Source organism: Oncorhynchus gorbuscha, linkage group LG19 (assembly GCF_021184085.1).
Source record: "Oncorhynchus gorbuscha isolate QuinsamMale2020 ecotype Even-year linkage group LG19, OgorEven_v1.0, whole genome shotgun sequence".
NCBI lineage: Eukaryota > Metazoa > Chordata > Actinopteri > Salmoniformes > Salmonidae > Oncorhynchus > Oncorhynchus gorbuscha.
This window is the reverse complement of record NC_060191.1, coordinates 2,558,979-2,580,771: the sequence shown is the minus strand read 5'-3', so window position 1 is coordinate 2,580,771 and position 21,793 is coordinate 2,558,979. Positions and strand designations below refer to the sequence as shown.

Genomic DNA, 21,793 nt, shown 5'->3' with positions numbered 1-21,793 from the left:
CTCTCTCTATCAACATCTCTCCCTCTCTGTCCTTCTCCTACCTCTCTCTCTCTTTATCAACACCTCTCCCTCTCTGTCCTTCTCCTACCTCTCTCTCTCTTTATCAACATCTCTCCCTCTCTGTCCTTCTCCTACCTCTCTCTCTCTCTCTTTATCAACATCTCTCCCTCTCTGTTCTTCTCCTACCTCTCTCTCTCTCTCTCTTTATCAACACCTCTCCCTCTCTGTCCTTCTCCTACCTCTCTCTCTCTTTATCGACATTTCTCCCTCTCTGTCCTTCTCCTACCTCTCTCTCTCTTTATCAATATCTCTCCCTCTCTGTCCTTCTCCTACCGCTCTCTCTCTTTATCAACATCTCTCCCTCTCTGTCCTTCTCCTACCTCTCTCTCTCTTTATCGACATCTCTCAATCTCTGTCCTTCTCCTACCTCTCTCTCTCTTTATCAACATCTCTCAATCTCTGTCCTTCTCCTACCTCTCTCTCTCTCCCTCTCTCTGTCCTTCTCCTACCTCTCTCTCTCTTTATCGACATCTCTCAATCTCTGTCCTTCTCCTACCTCTCTCTCTCTCTCTCTCTCCCTCTCTGTGTCCTTCTCCTACCTCTCTCTCTCCCTCTGTCCTTCTCCTACCTCTTTCTCTCTCTCTCTCTTTATCGACATCTCTCAATCTCTGTCCTTCTCCTACCTCTCTCTCTCTTTATCGACATTTCTCCCTCTCTGTCCTTCTCCTACCTCTCTCTCTTTATCAACATCTCTCCCTCTCTGTCCTTCTCCTACCTCTCTCTCTCTCTCTTTATCAACATCTCCCCCTCTCTGTCCTTCTCCTACCTCTCTCTCTCTCTCTCTCTTTATCAACATCTCTCCCGCTTTGTCCTTCTCCTACCTCTCTCTCTCTCTCTCTCTCTCTTTATCAACATCTCTCCCTCTCTGTTCTTCTCCTACCTCTCTCTCTCTCTCTCTTTATCAACATCTCTCCCTCTCTGTCCTTCTCCTACCTCTCTCTCTCTTTATCAACATCTCTCCCTCTCTGTCCTTCTCCTACCTCTCTCTCTCTCTCTTTATCAACATCTCCCCCTCTCTGTCCTTCTCCTACCTCTCTCTCTCTCTCTCTCTCTATCAACATCTCTCCCTCTCTGTCCTTCTCCTACCTCTCTCTCTCTCTCTCTCTCTTTATCAACATCTCTCCCTCTCTGTACTTCTCCTACCTCTCTCTCTTTATCAACATCTCTCCCTCTCTGTCCTTCTCCTACCTCTCTCTCTCTTTATCAACATCTCTCCCTCTCTGTCCTTCTCCTACCTCTCTCTCTCTCTCTCTCTCTCTCTCTCGCTTTATCAACATCTCTCCCTCTCTGTCCTTCTCCTACCTCTCTCTCTCTTTATCAACATTTCTCCCTCTCTGTCTTCTCCTACCTCTCTCCTCTCTCTCTCTCTCTCTCTCTCTCTCTCTCTCTCTCTCTCTCTCTCTCTCTCTCTCTCTCTCTCTCTCTTTATCAACATTTCTCCCTCCCTGTCCTTCTCCTACCTCTCTCTCTCTCTCTCTCTTTATCAACATCTCTCCCTCTCTGTACTTCTCTTACCTCTCTCTCTCTCTCTCTATCAACATCTCTCCCTCTCTGTCCTTCTCCTACCTCTCTCTCTCTTTATCAACACCTCTCCCTCTCTGTCCTTCTCCTACCTCTCTCTCTCTTTATCAACATCTCTCCCTCTCTGTCCTTCTCCTACCTCTCTCTCTCTCTCTTTATCAACATCTCTCCCTCTCTGTTCTTCTCCTACCTCTCTCTCTCTCTCTTTATCAACACCTCTCCCTCTCTGTCCTTCTCCTACCTCTCTCTCTCTTTATCAACATCTCTCCCTCTCTGTCCTTCTCCTACCCCTCTCTCTCTCTCTCTCTCTCTCTCTCTCTCTCTCTCTCTCTCTCTCTCTCTCTCTCTCTCTCTCTCTCTCTCTCTCTCTCTCTCTCTCTCTCTCTCTCTCTCTCTCTCTCTCTCTCTCTTTATCAACATTTCTCCCTCTCTGTCCTTCTCCTACCTCTCTCTCTCTTTATCAATATCTCTCCCTCTCTGTCCTTCTCCTACCTCTCTCTCTCTTTATCAACATTTCTCCCTCTCTGTCCTTCTCCTACCTCTCTCTCTCTTTATCAACATCTCTCCCTCTCTGTCCTTCTCCTACCTCTCTCTCTCTCTCTCTCTCTCTCTTTATCAACATCTCTCCCTCTCTGTCCTTCTCCTACCTCTCTCTCTCTCTCTCTCTCTCTCTCTCTCTCTCTCTCTCTTTATCAACATTTCTCCCTCTCTGTCCTTCTCCTACCTCTCTCTCTCTTTATCAATATCTCTCCCTCTCTGTCCTTCTCCTACCTCTCTCTCTCTTTATCAACATCTCTCCCTCTCTGTCCTTCTCCTACCTCTCTCTCTCTTTATCAACATCTCTCCCTCTCTGTCCTTCTCCTACCTCTCTCTCTCTCTCTCTCTCTCTCTCTCTCTCTCTCTCTCTCTCTCTCTCTCTCTCTCTCTCTCTCTCTCTCTCTCTCTCTCTCTCTCTCTCTCTCTCTCTCTCTCTCTCTATCAACATCTCTCCCTCTCTGTCCTTCTCCTACCTCTCTTTATCAACATTTCTCCCTCTCTGTCCTTCTCCTACCTCTCTCTCTCTCTCTCTTTATCAACATCTCTCCCTCTCTGTCCTTCTCCTACCTCTCTCTCTCTCTCTCTCTCTCTCTCTCTCTCTCTCTCTCTCTCTCTCTCTCTCTCTCTCTCTCTCTCTCTCTCTCTCTCTCTCTTTATCAACATCTCTCCCTCACTGTCCTTCTCCTACCTCTCTCTCTCTCTTCATCAACATCTCTCCCTCTCTGTCCTTATCCTACCTCTCTCTCTCTCTCTCTCTCTCTCTCTCTCTCTCTCTCTCTCTCTCTTTATCAACATTTCTCCCTCTCTGTCCTTCTCCTACCTCTCTCTCTCTCTTCATCAACATCTCTCCCTCTCTGTCCTCACACTGTCCATACTGTATAAACACTCCCCCAGTCTCCTGTGTTATTAAGTGTTCATGTGGCTTACTAAAGGAGATTAGTTGATTAATTTCTCAAAACCAGATCAGTGATCAGCAGTCGTACCTGTATTGGGCCATGTTTCTCTCCCTCTTTAGAACTCTCTCTCTCTCCTCGTTCCCTCTCTGTCCTCACACTGTCCATACCGTATTGGGCCAGATTTCTCTCACTCTTTAGAACTCTCTCTCTCTCCTCGTTCCCTCTCTGTCCTAACACTGTCCATACTGTATCGGGCCAGGTTTCTCTCACTCTTTAGAACTCTCTCTCTCTCTTCGTTCCCTCTCTGTCCTCACACTATCCATACGGTATTGGGCCAGGTTTCTCTCCCTCTTTAGAACTCTCTCTCTCTCCTCGTTCCCTCTCTGTCCTCACACTGTCCATACCGTATTGGGCCAGATTTCTCTCACTCTTTAGAACTCTCTCTCTCTCCTCGTTCCCTCTCTGTCCTAACACTGTCCATACTGTATCGGGCCAGGTTTCTCTCACTCTTTAGAACTCTCTCTCTCTCTTCGTTCCCTCTCTGTCCTCACACTATCCATACGGTATTGGGCCAGGTTTCTCTCCCTCTTTAGAACTCTCTCTCTCTCCTCGTTCCCTCTCTGTCCTCACACTATCCATACTGTATTGGGCCAGGTTTCTCTCACTCTTTAGAACTCTCTCTCTCTCCTCGTTCCCTCTCTGTCCTCACACTATCCATACTGTATTGGGCCAGGTTTCTCTCACTCTTTAGAACTCTCTCTCTCTCCTCGTTCCCTCTCTGTCCTCACACTGTCCATACTGTATTGGGCCAGGTTTCTTTCCCTCTTTAGAACTCTCTCTCTCTCCTCGTTCCGTCTCTTTCCTGGGGTGTATTTATTCCTAAAGAATACATCAGTTTCCTGTAGATGTAAGCAGGTCTGCTCCTCTGCTCCTCTCCCTGATGCTATATCAAACCCTTCCCCTTCCTCCCACTCTCCTTCTCCGTCCTCTTCCTCTTCCCCTACCTCTCCTCTACATCCTCTTCTCCCTCCTCCTCCTCACTGTCCCTCCTCTTCCTCCCCCTCTCCTCTTCCTCTCCTCCTCTCCTTCTCCCTCCTTCCTCCCCCTCTCCTCCTCTCCTCCTCCCCCTCTCTCCCTCCTCTTCCTCTTCCCCTACCTCCCCTCTACATCCTCTTCTCCCTCCTCCTCCTCACTGTCCCTCCTCTTCCTCCCCCTCTCCTCTTCCTCTCCTCCTCTCCTTCTCCCTCCTCCTCCTCCCCCTCTGCTCCCCCTCTTCTCCTCCCCCTCTCCTCTCCCTCTCCTCCCCCTCCACCTCCTACTCTCCCTCTCCTCTCCTCTCCTCTCCTCTCCTCTCCTCTCCTCTCCTCTCCTCTCTCCTCTCCTCTCCTCTCCTCTCCTCTCCTCTCCTCCTCCCCTTCTCCTCCCCCTCTCCTCCTCTCCTCCTCCTCCCCCTCTCCTCCTCTCCTCCTCCTCCCCCTCTCCTCTCCCTCTCCTCCCCCTCTTCTCCTCCTCCTCCCCCTCTCCCTCTCCTCGTCCTCCTCCCCCTCTCCCTCTCCTCCTCTCCCTCTCCTCCCCCTCTTCTCCTCCTCCTCTCCCTCTCCTCCCCCTCTCCCTCCCCTCCTCTCCTCCCCCTCTCCATCCCCTCCTCTCCCTCTCCTCCCCTCCCCTCTCCCTCCTCCCTCTCTCCCTCTCGTCCTCTCCCTCTACTCCCCCTCTCCTCCTCTCCCTCTACTCCCCCTCTCCTCCTCCTCCCCTCTCCCTCTCCTCCCCCTCTCCCTCTACTCCCCCTCTCCCTCTACTCCCCCTCTCCCTCTCCTCCTCTCCCTCTACTCCCCTCTCCTCCTCCTCCCCCTCTCCCTCTCCTCCCCCTCTCCCTCTACTCCCCCTCTCCCTCCTCCCTCTCTTCCTCGTCTTCTCCCCCTCTCCTCCTCCTCTCCCTCTCCCTCTCCTCCTCTCCCTCTACTCCCCCTCTCCCTCTACTCCCCCTCTCCTCCTCCTCCTCCTCTCCCTCTTCTCCCTCTTCTCCTCCCCTCTCCCTCCTCCCTCTCTCCCTCGCCTCCTCTCCCTCTACTCCCCCTCTCCTCCTCCTCCCCCTCTCCCTCTCCTCTCCCTCTCCCTCTCCCACTCTTCCTCTCCCCCCTCTCCCTCTCCTCCTCTTCCTCTCCTCCCCCTCTCCCTCTCCTCCCCCTCTCCCTCTCCTCCTCCCCCTCTCGCTCTTCTCCTCCTCCCCTCTCCCTCCTCCCTCTCTCCCTCTCCTCCTCTCCCTCTACTCCCCCTCTCCTCCCCCTCTCCTCCTCCTCCCCCTCTCTCCCCCTCTTCCTCTTCCCCTACCTCTCCTCTACATCCTCTTCTCCCTCTTCTCCTCCCCTCTCCCTCCTCCCTCTCTCCCTCTCCTCCTCTCCCTCTACTCCCCCTCTCCTCCTCCTCCTCCACCTCCCCCCTCTCCCTCTCCTCTCCCTCTCCCTCTCCCACTCTTCCTCTCCTCCCCCTCTCCCTCTCCTCCTCTTCCTCTCCTCCCCCTCTCCCTCTCCTCCCCCTCTCCCTCTCCTCCTCCCCCTCTCGCTCTTCTCCTCCTCCCCTCTCCCTCCTCCCTCTCTCCCTCTCCTCCTCTCCCTCTACTCCCCCTCTCCTCCCCCTCTCCTCCTCTCCTCCTCCTCCCCCTCTCTCCCTCCTCTTCCTCTTCCCCTACCTCTCCTCTACATCCTCTTCTCCCTCCTCCTCCCCCTCTCCTCCCCCTCTTCTCCTCCCCCTCTCCTCTCCCTCTCCTCCCCCTCCTCCTCCTACTCTCCCTCTCCTCTCCTCCTCCCTTTCTCCTCCTCCTCCTCCTCCCCCTCTCCTCCTCCTCCCCCTCTCCTCCTCTCCTCCTCCTCCCCCTCTCCCCCTCTCCCTCTCCTCCCCCTCTTCTCCTCCTCCCCCCCTCTCCTCTCCTCCTCCTCCTCTCCCTCTTCTCCTCCCCTCTCCCTCTCCTCCCCCTCTTCTCCTCCTCTCCCTCTACTCCCCCTCTCCTCCTCCTCCCTCACTCCCTCTCCTCTCCCTCTCCCACTCTTCCTCTCCTCCCCCTCTCCCTCTACTCCTCTTCCTCTCCTCCCCCTCTCCCTCTCCTCCCCCTCTTCTCCTCCTGCTCCCCCTCTCCCTCTCCTCCTCTCCCTCTCCTCCCCCTCTTCTCCTCCTCCTCTCCCTCTCCTCCCCCTCTCCCTCCCCTCCCTCTCCTCCTCCCCTCTCCCTCCTCCCTCTCTCCCTCTCCTCCTCTCCCTCTACTCCCCCTCTCCCTCCTCCCTCTCTTCCTCTTCTCCTCCCCCTCTCCTCCTCCTCCCCCTCTCCTCCTCCTCCCTCTCTCCCTCTCCTCCTCTCCCTCTACTCCCCCTCTCCTCCTCCTCTCCCTCTTCTCCTCCCCTCTCCCTCCTCCTTCTCTCCCTCTCCTCCTCTCCCTCTACACCCCTCTCCTCCTCCTCCTCCCCCACTCCCTCTCCTCTCCCTCTCCCTCTCCCACTCTTCCTCTCCTCCCCCTCTCCCTCTCCTCCTCTTCCTCTCCTCCCCTCTCCCTCTCCTCCTCCCCCTCTCCCTCTTCTCCTCCCCCTCTCCTCTTCCTCCCCCTCCCCCTCCTCCTCCTCCCCCCTCTCCCTCTCCCCCTCTTCCTCTCCTCCCCCTCTCCCTCTCCTCCCCCTTTCCTCCCCCCTCTCCCTCTCCTCCCGCTCTCCCTCTCCCTCTCCCTCTCCCTCTCCCTCTCCTCCTCCTCCTCCTCTCCCTCCTCCGCCTCTCCCTCTCCTCCCCCTCTCCTCCCCCTCTCCCTCTCCTCCTCTCCCTCTACTCCCCCTCTCCTCCACCTCCCCCTCTCCTCCCCCTCTCCCTCTCCTCCCCCTCCCCTCTCCCTCCTCCCCCTCCTCCCCCTCTCCCCTCTCCCTCTCCTCCCCTCCTCCCCCTCTCCCTCCTCCCCCTCTCCCTCTCCTCCCCCTCTCCTCCCCCTCTCCCTCTCCTCCCCCTCTCCCTCTACTCCCCCTCTCCCTCTACTCCCCCTCTCCTCCTCCTCCCCCTCTCCCTCTCCTCCTCCTCCCCCTCCCCCTCTCCCTCCTCCTCTCCTCCCCCTCTCCCTCTACTCCCCCTCTCATCCTCCTCCCCCTCTCCCTCTCCTCCCCCTCTCCCTCTCCTCCCCCTCTCCCTCTCCTCCTCCTCCCCCTCTCCCTCTCCTCCTCTCCCTCCTCTCCCTCTCATCCTCTCCCTCCTCCTCTCCTCCCCCTCTCCCTCTCCTCCCCCTCTCCCTCTCCTCCCCCTCTCCCTCTCCTCCCCCTCCTCCCCCTCTCCCTCTCCTCCCCCTCTCCCTCTCCTCTCCCTCCTCCCCCTCTCCTCCCCCTCTCCTCCTCCTCCCCTCTCCCCCCCTCTCCCTCTCCTCCCCCTCTCCCTCCCCTCTCCCTCTCCTCCCCCTCTCCCTCTCCTCCTCCTCCCCCTCTCCTCCTCTCCCTCCTCCCCCTCTCCCCCCCCTCTCCTCCTCCTCCCCCTCTCCCTCCTCTCCCTCCTCTCCCCTCCTCTCCCTCCTCTCCCTCCTCCTCCTCTCCCTCCCTCCTCCTCTCCCTCTCCCTCTCCTCCTCTCCCTCCTCCCCCTCTCCCTCTCCTCCTCTCCCTTTCCCCCTCTCCCTCTCCTCCTCTCCCTCCTCCTCCTCTCCCTCCTCCGTCAGTGTTGTGTTTCTCTCTGGACTCTCGCTGGGGTTTGCATGCTGACCGACTGGCTCTGGGTAAAGGACAGACGTATGCCCGCAGCGTGCCCGGCCTCTCCCTTCTGCAGGCCGCTGACCGCTCCCTCACTTCCTGTCACCTGACCTCTGACCTCCTCATAGGCGACCTGGCCATCACCCAGGGAAGGCACTACTGGGCATGCTCGGTGGAGCCCGGCTCCTACCTGGTCAAGGTGAGAAATAGAGATTTTGTGTGTGTGTGTGTGTCTGTGTGTGTGTGTGTGTGTGTGTGTGTGTGCATACGTGGGTGGGTGTGTGTAACTTACTCAGTCTAATTTGTCATTTTTCTCTCTACGTTCCTCAGGTGGGAGTTGGACAGGAGGCCAAGCTCCAGGAGTGGTTCCACCTTCCCCAGGATATGGCCAGCCCCCGGTGAGAGAGGAGAGAGGGAGGTAGAGGGAGGGATGGAGAGGGAGGGGGACAGAGGGAGGGATGGAGAGGGAGGGATGGAGAGGGAGGGGGACAGAGGGAGGTAGAGGGAGGGATGGAGAGGGAGGGGGACAGATGGATGGAGAGGGAGGGGGACAGAGGAGGTAGAGGGAGGGATGGAGAGGGAGGGGGACAGAGGGAGGTAGAGGGAGGGAGGGATGGAGAGGGAGGGGGACAGAGGGAGGTAGAGGTAGGGGGACAGAGGGAGGTAGAGGTAGGGGGACAGACGGAGGTAGAGGGACAGAGGGAGTTAGAGGTAGGGGGACAGAGGGAGGTAGAGGTAGGGGGACAGAGGGAGGTAGAGGTAGGGGGACAGAGGGAAGTAGAGGTAGGGGGACAGAGGGAGATAGAGGTAGAGGGACAGAGGGAGGTAGAGGGACAGAGGGAGGTAGAGGTAGGGGGACAGAGGGAGGTAGAGGTAGGGGGACAGAGGGAGGTAGAGGGACAGAGGGAGTTAGAGGTAGGGGGACAGAGGGAGGTAGAGGTAGGGGACAGAGGGAGGTAGAGGTAGGGGGACAGAGGGAGGTAGAGGTAGGGGGACAGAGGGAGGTAGAGGTAGGGGGACAGAGGGAGGTAGAAGTAGGGGGGACAGAGGGAGGTAGAGGTAGGGGGGACAGAGGGAGGTAGAGGTAGGGGGGACAGAGGGAGGTAGAGGTAGGGGGGACAGAGGGAGGTAGAGGTAGGGCGGACAGAGGGAGGTAGAGGTAGGGGGGACAGAGGGAGGTAGAGGTAGGGGGACAGATGGAGGTAGGTAGAGGTAGGGGGACAGATGGAGGTAGGTAGAGGTAGGGGGACAGATGGAGGTAGGGGGACAGATGGAGGTAGGTAGAGGTAGGGGGACAGATGGAGGTAGGGGGACAGATGGAGGTAGGTAGAGGTAGGGGGACAGATGGAGGTAGGGGGACAGATGGAGGTAGGTAGAGGTAGGGGGACAGATGGAGGTAGGTAGAGGTAGGGGGACAGATGGAGGTAGGTAGAGGTAGGGGGACAGATGGAGGTAGGTAGAGGTAGGGGGACAGATGGAGGTAGGGGGACAGATGGAGGTAGGTAGAGGTAGGGGGACAGATGGAGGTAGGGGGACAGATGGAGGTAGGTAGAGGTAGGGGGACAGATGGAGGTAGGTAGAGGTAGGGGGACAGATGGAGGTAGGTAGAGGTAGGGGGACAGATGGAGATAGGTAGAGGTAGGGGGACAGATGGAGGTAGGTAGAGGTAGGGGGACAGATGGAGGTAGGTAAAGGTAGGGGGTAGTAAAGAAGTGGTTCCAATGACACTAAAACTAACCAAGTAAACTCAGTCTCCCCCGTCCTCCCTCTTCCTCACTCCCCGACCCCTTCCCTCTCTCCCCCTCTCCTCTCTCTCCCCGACCCCTTCCCTCTCTCTTCCCGTTCCCCCTCCTCTCTCTCCCCCTCTCCTCTCTCTCCCCGACCCCTTCCCTCTCTCCAGCTATGACCCAGACAGTGGCCATGACAGTGGGGCTGAGGATTCCCCAGACTCCTCCCCTCCCTTCTGTTTCCTCACCATGGGCATGGGCAAGGTCCTCTTACCACAGGGGGCAGCAAACTTACACCACAGTACCAATGGGAACAACCATGGCCCTCCTACTGCCCCCCTGCCCCCGCGCCTGGGGGTTTGTCTGGACTTCGAAAAGGGGCGGGTCACGTTCTACGACGCCCACTCGCTGCGTACCCTGTGGGAGGGGCATGTGGATTGCTCTGCCCCTGTGTGCCCGGCCTTTTGTTTCATTGGTGGAGGGGCACTGCAGCTGCAGGAGCTGGTGGCCAATCGGAGCACAGAGGAGCCACTGCACAGAAGGGTCACCATCCAATCACGCGCCACCAATTTAGGTAACTGAAGAAGTATGGAGTGGAATGATTTGGAAAGACCTTTCATCAACTTGATGTTTACTTGTTTATGTTTAGGTTTCATTTGTAATGTCTGCAACTGTTGATGATGTACATTTTGCAGAATAGAAGAATGTCAATGTCCCGGAATCCAGGGGATTATAAAGCGTTCTGCAGGTTACATCAGGATACATGTATTCTGTGATTCCAACTGTTGCTGTGTTGCATCTGACAAGGACTCATGAGTGGGACGTTTATTGTTAATTGACTCATGAGTGGGACGTTTATTGTTAATTGACTCATGAGTGGGACGTTTATTGTTAATTGACTCATGAGTGGGACGTTTATTGTTAAATGAATCATGAGTGGAATGTTAACTGTTAAAGGACTCATGAGTGGAATGTTAACTGTTAAAGGACTCATGAGTAGGACGTTTATTGTTAAATGACTCGAGTGGGACGTTAACTGTTAAATGACTCATGAGTGGGACGTTTATTGTTAAATGACTCATGAGTGGGACGTTAACTGTTAAAGGACCCATGAGTGGGACGTTTATTGTTAAATGACTCGAGTGGGACGTTAACTGTTAAATGACTCATGAGTGGGATGTTAACTGTTAAATGACTCATAAGTGGGACGTTTACTGTTAAATGACTCATGAGTGGGACGTTAACTGTTAATTGACTCATGAGTGGAACGTTTATTGTTAAATGACTCATGAGTGGAATGTTAACTGTTAAAGGACTCATGAGTGGGACGTTTATTGTTAAATGACTCGAGTGGGACGTTTATTGTTAAATGACTCGAGTGGGACGTTTATTGTTAAATGACTCATGAGTGGGACGTTTATTGTTAAATGACTCATGAGTGGGACGTTAACTGTTAAAGGACTCATGAGTGGGACGTTAACTGTTAAATGACTCATGAGTGGGACGTTTATTGTTAAATGACTCATGAGTGGGACGTTAACTGTTAAATGACTCATGAGTGGGACGTTAACTGTTAACTGTTAACTGTTAAATGACACATGAGTGGGACGTTAACTGTTAACTGTTAACTGTTAAAGGACTCATGAGTGGGACGTTAACTGGTAAATGACTCATGAGTGGGATGTTAACCGGTAAATGACTCATGAGTGGGACGTTAACCGGTAAATGACTCATGAGTGGGACGTTAACTGGTAAATGACTCATGAGTGGGATGTTAACCGGTAAATGACTCATGAGTGTGACGTTAACCGGTAAATGACTCATGAGTGGGATGTTAACCGGTAAATGACTCATGAGTGGGACGTTAACTGTTAACTGTTAAATGACTCATGAGTGGGATGTTAACTGTTAACTGTTAAATGACTCATGAGTGGGACGTTACATGTTAAATGACTCATGAGTGGGACGTTAACTGTTAACTGTTAAATGACTCATGAGTGGGATGTTAACTGTTAACTGTTAAATGACTCATGAGTGGGACGTTACATGTTAAATGACTCATGAGTGGGACGTTAACTGTTAACTGTTAAATGACTCATGAGTGGGATGTTAACTGTTAACTGTTAAATGACTCATGAGTGGGACGTTACATGTTAAATGACTCATGAGTGGGACGTTAACTGTTAACTGTTAAATGACTCATGAGTGGGATGTTAACTGTTAACTGTTAAATGACTCATGAGTGGGACGTTACATGTTAAATGACTCATGAGTGGGACGTTAACTGTTAACTGTTAAATGACTCATGAGTGGGACGTTACATGTTAAATGACTCATGAGTGGGACGTTAACTGGTAAATGACTCATGAGTGGGACGTTAACTGGTAAATGACTCATGAATGGGACGTTAACTGGTAAATGACTCATGAATGGGACGTTAACTGGTAAATGACTCATAAGTGGGACGTTAACTGGTAAATGACTCATAAGTGGGACGTTAACTGGTAAATGACTCATGAATGGGACGTTAACTGGTAAATGACTCATGAGTGGAATGTTAACTGTTAACTGGTAAATGACTCATGAGTGGACGTTATCTGTTCGGACTCATGCTACCTGCACTTCACATAGATCTTATTGTTTGAAACCAAACCAAAATGCTCACATTGTGGAAGATTCTCTCATAAGCTTCAAACATGTATTTCAAATCAAGAGGGTATACATATCTATTCTATATTTCGAGACAAAATAGAGATGAATGGGATTGACACATCATGGACAGAAAGGATTTAGCGTAAATCATGCGTTGATGTCAATGGGAGGATCTAGGATGTGTGTGTTCACCTGAATTCAAATCATAATACCTATTTGATCATTCTCATCTGAGCTGGCTGAATATTTATACTGTTTTATAGCTTTTTATTCATAGCTTTTATGATTATTATGACTGGCAATAATACATTTATACTCAACAGATTATTACTAAAAAGATAGATCTTACAGGGTCGAGGCTCAGACTGTCAGTATTCATACAGTATATTGAGTGTGTGTGTGAGAGTGTGTATTTTTACTTGAATGCATGTGTGTACGTGTGTGTGTGAGAGAGAGAGTGAGAGACAAAGAGAGAGGGAGATATATATACACAGTCAAAAGTGTATTTTGACAATTTTCTACATTGTAGAATAATAGTGAAGACATCAAAACTATGAAATAACACATTTGGAATCATGTATTAACCAAAGTGTTAAACAAATATATTTGTGGAGGCCAGGTCATCTGATGCAGCAGTCCATCATTCTTGATCAAATAGCCCTTTCACAGTCTGGAAGTGTGTTGAGTTATTGTCCTGTTAAAAAACAAATGATAGTCCCAAAAATCCAGATGGGGTGGTGTATCGCTGCAGAATGCTGTGGTAGCCATGCTGGTTAAGTGTGCCTTGAATTCTAAACAAATCACAGACCGTGTCACCAGCAAAGCACCCCCACACCATCACTCCTCCTCTTCCATTCTTCACGGTGGGACCAACACATGCAGAGATCATCCGTTTCCCAACTCTGCTTCTCACAAAGACACTGCAGTTGGAACCAAAAATCTCAAATTTGGACTCGTCAGACCAAAGGACAGATTTCCACCAGTCTAATGTCCATTGCTCATGTTTTTTGAACCAAGCAAGTCTCTTGTTATTGGTGTCCTTTGGTAGTAGTGTCTTTGCAGCATTTCAACCATGAAGGCCTGATTCACACAGTCTCCTCTGAACAGCTGATGTTGAGATGTGTATGTTACTTGAACTCTGTGAAGCGTTTATTTGGGCTGCAGTCTGATGTGCAGTTAACTCTAATGAACTTATCCTCTGCAGCAGAGGTAACTCTGGGTTTTCCTTTCCTGTGGCGGTCCTCATGAGAGCCATGTTTTAAAGTCTTTATGTACTGTCGTTTCCCTTTGCTTATTTGAGCTGTTCTTGTCATAATATGGACTTGGTCTTTTACCAAATAGGACTATCTTCTGTATACCACCCCTACCTTGTCACAACACAACTGATTGGCTCAAATGCATTAAGAAGGAAATAAATTCCACAAATGAACTTTTAACAAGGCACACCTGTTAAAACCCCTTTGTGCTAGATGTGGCACTAGTGACCCACCTCGACAACAGGAGTGCAAAATTCAAATTCTAGAAATAGTAATATTCAACATTCATGAAAATACAAGTGTCATACATCAGAAAAGAGCTGAACTTCTTGTTAATCCAGCTGCTTTGTCAGATTTCAAAAAGGCTTTACGGCGAAGGCACACCATGCGATTATCTGAGGACAGCGCCCCGCACACAAAATAATTACAAACATTTTCCAACCAGGCAGGTGCGCTAAAATAAATGCCTTACCTTTGAAGATCTTCTTCTGTTGGCACTCCAAAAGGTCCCAGCTACATCACAAATGGTCCTTTTGCTTGATAAAGTCCTTCTTTATATCCCCAAAAACTCAGTTTAGCTGGCACGCTTCATTCAATAATCCACTGGTTTACCTCCTTCAAAATGCATACAAAGTGAATCCCAAATGTTACCAATAAAATTCTCCAAACAAGTCAAACAACGTTTATAATCAAACCTCAGGTACCCTAATACGTAAATAAATGATCAAATTTAAGACGGAGAATCGTTATTGTCTTTACCGGAGATAAACAACAAAGTACGTGCTCTCATCCACGCTCGTTAAAACACTACAACGAAAATGGAAGCCACTTAGAAAAGCTACAAATTCTAGCTAATTTTTCCAAAAACAAGCCTGAAACTCTTTCTAAAGACTGTTGACATCTAGTGGAAGCTCTAGGAACTGCAATCTGGGATGTTTTCCCTTCATATTAAACATGACAGCCATTGGAATCAGTGGTGGGGCTGAATTCTTTTTTTTCTGGATGGTTTGTCCTTAGGTTTTCGCCTGACATTTTAGTTCTGTTATACTCACATACATTATTTTAACATTTTTAGAAACTTTAGAGTGTTTTCTATACAAATCTATCCAAATATTTGCAATATTTGCCTAGCTTCTGGGCCTGAGTAACAGGCAGTTTACTTTGGGCACGCTTTTCATCCAGGCGTCAAAATACTGCCCCCTAGCCCAAAGAGGTTAATTGAAATGCATTCCAGGTGACTACCTCATATATATATGCCATTTAGCAGACGCTTTTATCCAAAGCGACTTACAGTCATGTGTGCATACATTCTACGTATGGGTGGTCGCGGGGATCGAACCCACTACCCTGGCGTTACAAGCGCCATGCTCTACCAACTGAGCTACAGAAGGACCTCATGATGCTGGTTGAGAGAATGCCAACAGTGTGCAAAGCTGCCATCAAGGCAAAGGATGGCTATTTTTAAGAATATAAAATATATTTTGATTTGTTTAACACTTTTTTGGTTACTACATGATTCCATATGTGTTATTTCATAGTTTTGATGTCTTCACTATTATTCTACAATGTAGAATATTGTCAAAATAAAGAAAAACCCTTGAATGAGTAGGTGTGTCCAGACCTTTGACTGGTACTGTATATATATATCAATAGAGCCTGCTGAGGGGAGAACAGCTAATAATAATGGCTGGAATGGAGTGAATGGATTAGTATCTAGAACATGGTTTTCATGTGTTTTATTTCACTCCATTCCAGTCATTATTATGAGCCTTCCTCCCCTCAGCAGCCTCCACTGATATATATATAGAGAGAGAGTCCAGTCCAGTCCAATCCAATCTGTTGCTCGGAGGTCTGGCTGTAACAACCATGTTTTCTGTTCTGTCTGTCCTGAATGATCTGGTTGTAAAATACATTCTTATACCCTACAACACTTGAATGATTTTAGACTGTAGCATCTCCCTCATTTAGACTTTTCCATGCTGGCAGAATGTTTGTAAATGTCATGAGAAAAAGGAATAAACAATTCAACAGTTACATTGAGGTGTTATGTGGATGATGTTCTATTTCAGGAACTAGCACATTTACGTCACATTGTGTGACGGTGCTCAGTTTTTTGGCGGCATGAATCCATTAAAAAAATCCATAAATTAGCCGCGTCATTGTATAAACTGCGAGGTTCCAAGCGTGGGAATAAAGTAGCGGCTTATAGTCCGGAAATTACAGTAGTTGTCGAGGGTGCAGCAAGTCAGCACCTCAGGAGTAAATGTCAGTTGGCTTTTCAGAGCCGATCATGAAGTGCATCTCTACCGCTCCTGCTGTCTCTAGAGAGTTGAAAACAGCAGGTCTGGGACAGGTAACACGTCCGGTGAACAGGTTAGGATTCCATAGCCACAGGCAGAACAGTTTAAACTGGAGCAGCAACACGGCCAGGTGGACTGGGGACAGCAAGGAGTCATCATGCCAGGCAGTCCTGAGGCATGGCCCTAGGACTCAGGTCCTCCGAGAGAAAGAGAGAATTAGAGAGAGCATACTTAAATTCACACAGGACACCAGGTAAGACAGGAGAAGTACTCCAGATATAACAAACTGACTCTAGCCTCCTGACACAAACTACTGCAGCATAAATACTGGAGGCTGAGACAGGAGGGGTCAGGAGACACTGTGACCCCATCCGATGATACCCCTTCAGTTCAGTCCAGATGTCAGGCTGGGTGGTCAACGGTTCAGCATCACTCTCCCTGCTCTCTCATCCTTCACTGTGACCCTGTTCAGTGATATCCTTCTCTCTGTCCCCTCTACTCTCTCCATGACCCATGTCCCAGACAGACAGTACAGCAACACCAGCAGAGCTCCAGCATCCCTCATTCTGAAACAATACCTCTTCAGATCTAATGTACTTTACTGGGCTCAGTCCCCTTCTTTATACACACTGGTGTTGTTGAACCAATACATGAGATGTTGACACGTGTCCTCTGTGGAAAGTTCCAGAAAGCCTTGGCAGTGAGATAAAACAGGGAACATTTTTGCACAGACCAAAAGCAGGTTATGTTAATCTGATGCTGTGCATGTGGGACAATCAAATCTGTTACTTCTGTCTGTTTTGTGCCCTTGTCACAGTTTTCTCCTCCTCTGACGAAGAGGTGTAGCAAGGATCGGACCAAAATGCAGCGTGGTAATTTTCATACATGTTTAACTTCTTGCGTCGAGCCAACCCGGATCCGGTATCATGACTACAGCCTCAAGCTCATTACCATAACGCAAACGTTAACTATTCATGAAAATCGCAAATGAAATGAAATCAATATGCTAGCTCTCATGCTTAGCCTTTTGTTAACAACACTGTCATCTCAGATTTTCAAAAATATGCTTCTCTACCATAGCAAACTAGCATTTAGCATTTAGCGTTAGCATTTAGCATTAGCATTATCAGGCAACATTTTCACAAAAACATTCAATAAATCATTTACCTTTGAAGAACTTCAGATGTTTTCAATGAGGAGACTCTCAGTTAGATAGCAAATTTTCAGTTTTTGCTGAAAGATTTTTTGTGCAGGAGAAATCGGTCCATTTGGTGCATCACGTTTGGCTACCAAAAAAAAAAAAAAATTCAGTTATTCAAAAACGCCAAACCTTTTTCAAAATTAACTCCATAATATCGACTGAAACATGGCAAACGTTGTTTAGAATCAATCCTCAATGTGTTTTTCTACATATCTCTTCAATGATGTATCATTCCTGGAAGTATGTGTCTCCTTCTGTATCGCATGGTAAAATGAGTGCCACTGGGAATTACGCACCAATTTAGACAAAGGACACCGGACGGCCCCCTGGCAAATGTAGTCTCTTAAATGTAGTCTCTTATCTTAGGCCAATCTTCCAATGATATGCCTACAAATACGTCACAATGCTGCAGACATCTTGGACGAACGGCGCAGCAAATAAGCTCATTCACAGCATATTCACAGCCATATAAGGAGACGATAGTAAAACAGAGCGTCAAAAATCCTGCTCATTTCCTGTTTGAAGTTTCATCTTGGTTTCGCCTGTAAGATCAGTTCTGGGGCACTCACAGATAATATCTTTGCAGTTTTGAAAAAGTCAGAGTGTTTTCTTTCCAAAGCTGGCAATTATATGCATAGTCGAGCATCTTTTCGTGACAAAATATTGCGCTTAAAACGGGCACGTTTTTTTATCCAATAATGACATAGCGCCCCCATAGGTTGAAGAGGTTAATAACGAATAAACACGAACAATACAAAAACAAGAAACGTAACATGAAAACCGAAACAGCCTATACTGGTGCAAACTAAAACACAGTTACACAGAGACAGGAACAATCACCCACGAAACTCAAAGAATATGGCTGCCTAAATATGGTTCCCTATCAGAGACAACGATAAACACCTGCCTCTGTGTCACGCCTTGGTCATTGTATCTTGTGTTTTTGTTATATGTTTGGGTAGGCCAGGGTGTGACATGGGTTTATATGTTGTATTTCGTATTGGGGTTTGTATTAATTGGGATTATGTATGATTAGGGGTGTGTCTAGTTAGGCTTGGCTGCCTGAGGCGATTCTCAATTGGAGTCAGCTGTTTCTCGTTGTCTCGGATTGGGAACCGTATTTAGGTAGCCTGAGTGCGCGTTGTATTTTGTGGGTGATTGTACCTGTCTCTGTGTTAGTCACCAGATAGGCTGTAATTAGTTCACGTTCCGTTTGTTGTTTTCTTTCATCAGTTATTTCATGTACCACATTTATCTTCATTAAAGTCATGAGTAACCTACACGCTGCATTTCGGTCTGACTCTCTTCATTCAACAGAAGAACTATGTTACACTCTGATTGAGAACCACTTCAGGCAACTATAGACTTTTCTAGAAAACCCCACTATACCACAATCTTAATACCTACAAAAAAACAAGACTAAACACACCACATAATAAACCCATGTCACACCCGGGCCTGACCAAAATAATAAAGAAAACACAAAATACTAAGACCAGGGCGTGACAGCCCTCTAGTAAGTAGGGTCGGCAGGTAGCGTAGTGGTTAAGAGCGTTTGGCCAGTAACCGAAAGGTCACTGGTTTGAATCCCTGAGCCAACTAGGTGAAAAATGGATAGATTGCTCTTGAGCAAGGCACTAAACCCTAATTACTCATGTTAGTCACTCTGGATAAGAGCGTCTCATAAAGGACTCAAAGGTAAGTAAATATAAAGCAGCAAGGTATCAGAAATATCACCATGGTTACCAAAGGGCTAGCTGCTAGAGTTACTATTATTATTAATTGGAGGTCTAGGCACAGTCCTCACCATAGTCTGTTCACCTAGATCCCACAAGGTGGAGTTAACTTGGAGGGGAGGGAGAAGGGAGTGAGGGTTGAAAACAAAGCCTTGCCTCTGTGGCTGTTGTCAAAGCAACAGAGAAGGAGCAGGAAGTATCCAGGTAGTTAAATAGAACACACACACTCCCTCTGGTAATCTCCGGTCCTCACACACTGAACAGCCACTGCGCCACCTGACCAGCCTCATACAGGTAAGAGACACCTGCTGCTAGCTACACCTGATCTCCTCTGAGAAAACACATGAACCTGGGCATGTGTGTTCTCTCTTTCCCTGTCCTCTCTTTCTCACACATCTGTCTCCGTTTTCATGTGTTCTCTCCCTGTGACCGAACAATGCCAATAGTATGTCTGTCATATAAGAATGTTCCAGATGGACCTGGCATGGGCTATATTATAAAGTTGTCATATTTTCATAGACTAATGGGACAATATATGTGGGGTAATGGCTCTCAGCACTTGGCTTTGCCCAGTTTAAATGCCAGGTAAACAGGAGTGGTATTATTTGCGCATGTCAACGTGTGTATATGCTGCCAAGTGCCAAACTGCCAGAACTGGATTGGCAGTGTATCCGCCCAGGCAGCCATTATTCTGACAATCATTGTTTCACCGTCTCAAAATGGGCCACCAGAATAGCTCAAGACACACCTGAATGTAGCATGTAACTATATAATAATCACTGAGTAACACCATAATAATCACTGAGTAACATCATAATAATCACTGAGTAACACCATAATAATCACTGAGTAACACCATAATAATCACTGACTAACATCATAATAATCACTGAGTAACACCATAATAATCACTGAGTAACATCATAATAATCACTGAGTAACACCATAATAATCACTGAGTAACATCATAATAATCACTGAGTAACACCATAATAATCACTGAGTAACATCATAATAATCACTGAGTAACACCATAATAATCACTGAGTAACATCATAATAATCACTGAGTAACACCATAATAATCACTGAGTAACACCATAATAATCACTGACTAACATCATAATAATCACTGAGTAACACCATAATAATCACTGAGTAACATCATAATAATCACTGAGTAACATCATAATAATCACATCATAATAATCACTGAGTAACATCATAATAATCACTGAGTAACATCATAATAATCACTGAGTAACATCATAATAATCACTGAGTAACATCATAATAATCACTGAGTAACATCATAATAATCACTGAGTAACACCATAATAATCACTGAGTAACATCATAATAATCACTGAGTAACATCATAATAATCACTGAGTAACATCATAATAATCACTGAGTAACATCATAATAATCACTGAGTAACATCATAATAATCACTGAGTAACATCATAATAATCACTGAGTAACATCATAATAATCACTGAGTAACATCATAATAATCACTGAGTAACACCATAATAATCACTGAGTAACACCATAATAATCACTGAGTAACATCATAATAATCACATCATAATAATCACTGAGTAACATCATAATAATCACTGAGTAACATCATAATAATCACTGAGTAACATCATAATAATCACTGAGTAACATCATAATAATCACTGAGTAACATCATAATAATCACATCATAATAATCACATCATAATAATCACATCATAATAATCACATCATAATAATCCCTGAGTAACATCATAATAATCACATCATAATAATCACTGAGTAACACCATAATAATCACTGAGTAACATCATAATAATCACATCATAATAATCACATCATAATAATCACTGAGTAACACCATAATAATCACTGAGTAACATCATAATAATCACATCATAATAATCACATCATAATAATCACATCATAATAATCACATCATAATAATCACTGAGTAACACCATAATAATCACTGAGTAACATCATAATAATCACATCATAATAATCACATCATAATAATCACATCATAATAATCACTGAGTAACATCATAATAATCACTGAGTAACACCATAATAATCACTGAGTAACATCATAATAATCACTGAGTAACATCATAATAATCACTGAGTAACATCATAATAATCACTGAGTAACATCATAATAATCACATCATAATAATCCCTGAGTAACATCATAATAATCACTGAGTAACATCATAATAATCACTGAGTAACACCATAATAATCACTGAGTAACACCATAATAATCACTGAGTAACATCATAATAATCACTGAGTAACACCATAATAATCACTGAGTAACATCATAATAATCACTGAGTAACACCATAATAATCACTGAGTAACACCATAATAATCACTGAGTAACACCATAATAATCACTGAGTAACATCATAATAATCACTGAGTAACATCATAATAATCACTGAGTAACACCATAATAATCACTGAGTAACATCATAATAATCACTGAGTAACATCATAATAATCACTGAGTAACACCATAATAATCACTGAGTAACATCATAATAATCACATCATAATAATCACTGAGTAACACCATAATAATCACTGAGTAACACCATAATAATCACTGAGTAACATCATAATAATCACTGAGTAACACCATAATAATCACTGAGTAACACCATAATAATCACTGAGTAACACCATAATAATCACATCATAATAATCCCTGAGTAACATCATAATAATCACTGAGTAACACCATAATAATCACTGAGTAACACCATAATAATCACTGAGTAACACCATAATAATCACTGAGTAACATCATAATAATCACTGAGTAACACCATAATAATCACTGAGTAACATCATAATAATCACTGAGTAACACCATAATAATCACTGAGTAACATCATAATAATCACTGAGTAACACCATAATAATCACTGAGTAACATCATAATAATCACTGAGTAACACCATAATAATCACTGAGTAACATCATAATAATCACTGAGTAACATCATAATAATCACTGAGTAACATCATAATAATCACTGAGTAACACCATAATAATCACTGAGTAACATCATAATAATCACATCATAATAATCACTGAGTAACACCATAATAATCACTGAGTAACATCATAATAATCACTGAGTAACACCATAATAATCACTGAGTAACACCA

General features: G+C 46.9%; 1 protein-coding gene across 2 annotated transcripts in view; it reads left to right on the top strand.

The window, feature by feature from the left end:
• Positions 1-12,598, top strand: part of LOC124005316 (tripartite motif-containing protein 46-like) — a 71,759-nt gene extending 59,161 nt beyond the window's left edge. Inside the window, exons 10-13 of one of the 2 annotated variants that reach the window (XM_046314451.1) lie at positions 7,685-7,914; positions 8,046-8,113; positions 9,616-10,016; positions 10,138-12,598. In XM_046314451.1, the coding sequence (XP_046170407.1) occupies positions 7,685-7,914; positions 8,046-8,113; positions 9,616-10,016; positions 10,138-10,142 (704 nt within the window). In that variant the 3' untranslated portion in view covers positions 10,143-12,598. Of the gene's footprint in view, positions 1-7,684; positions 7,915-8,045; positions 8,114-9,615 lie in introns of both variants that reach the window. The other variant, XM_046314450.1, reaches the window with a different exon arrangement.
• The last annotated feature ends 9,195 nt before the right edge of the window (positions 12,599-21,793 follow it).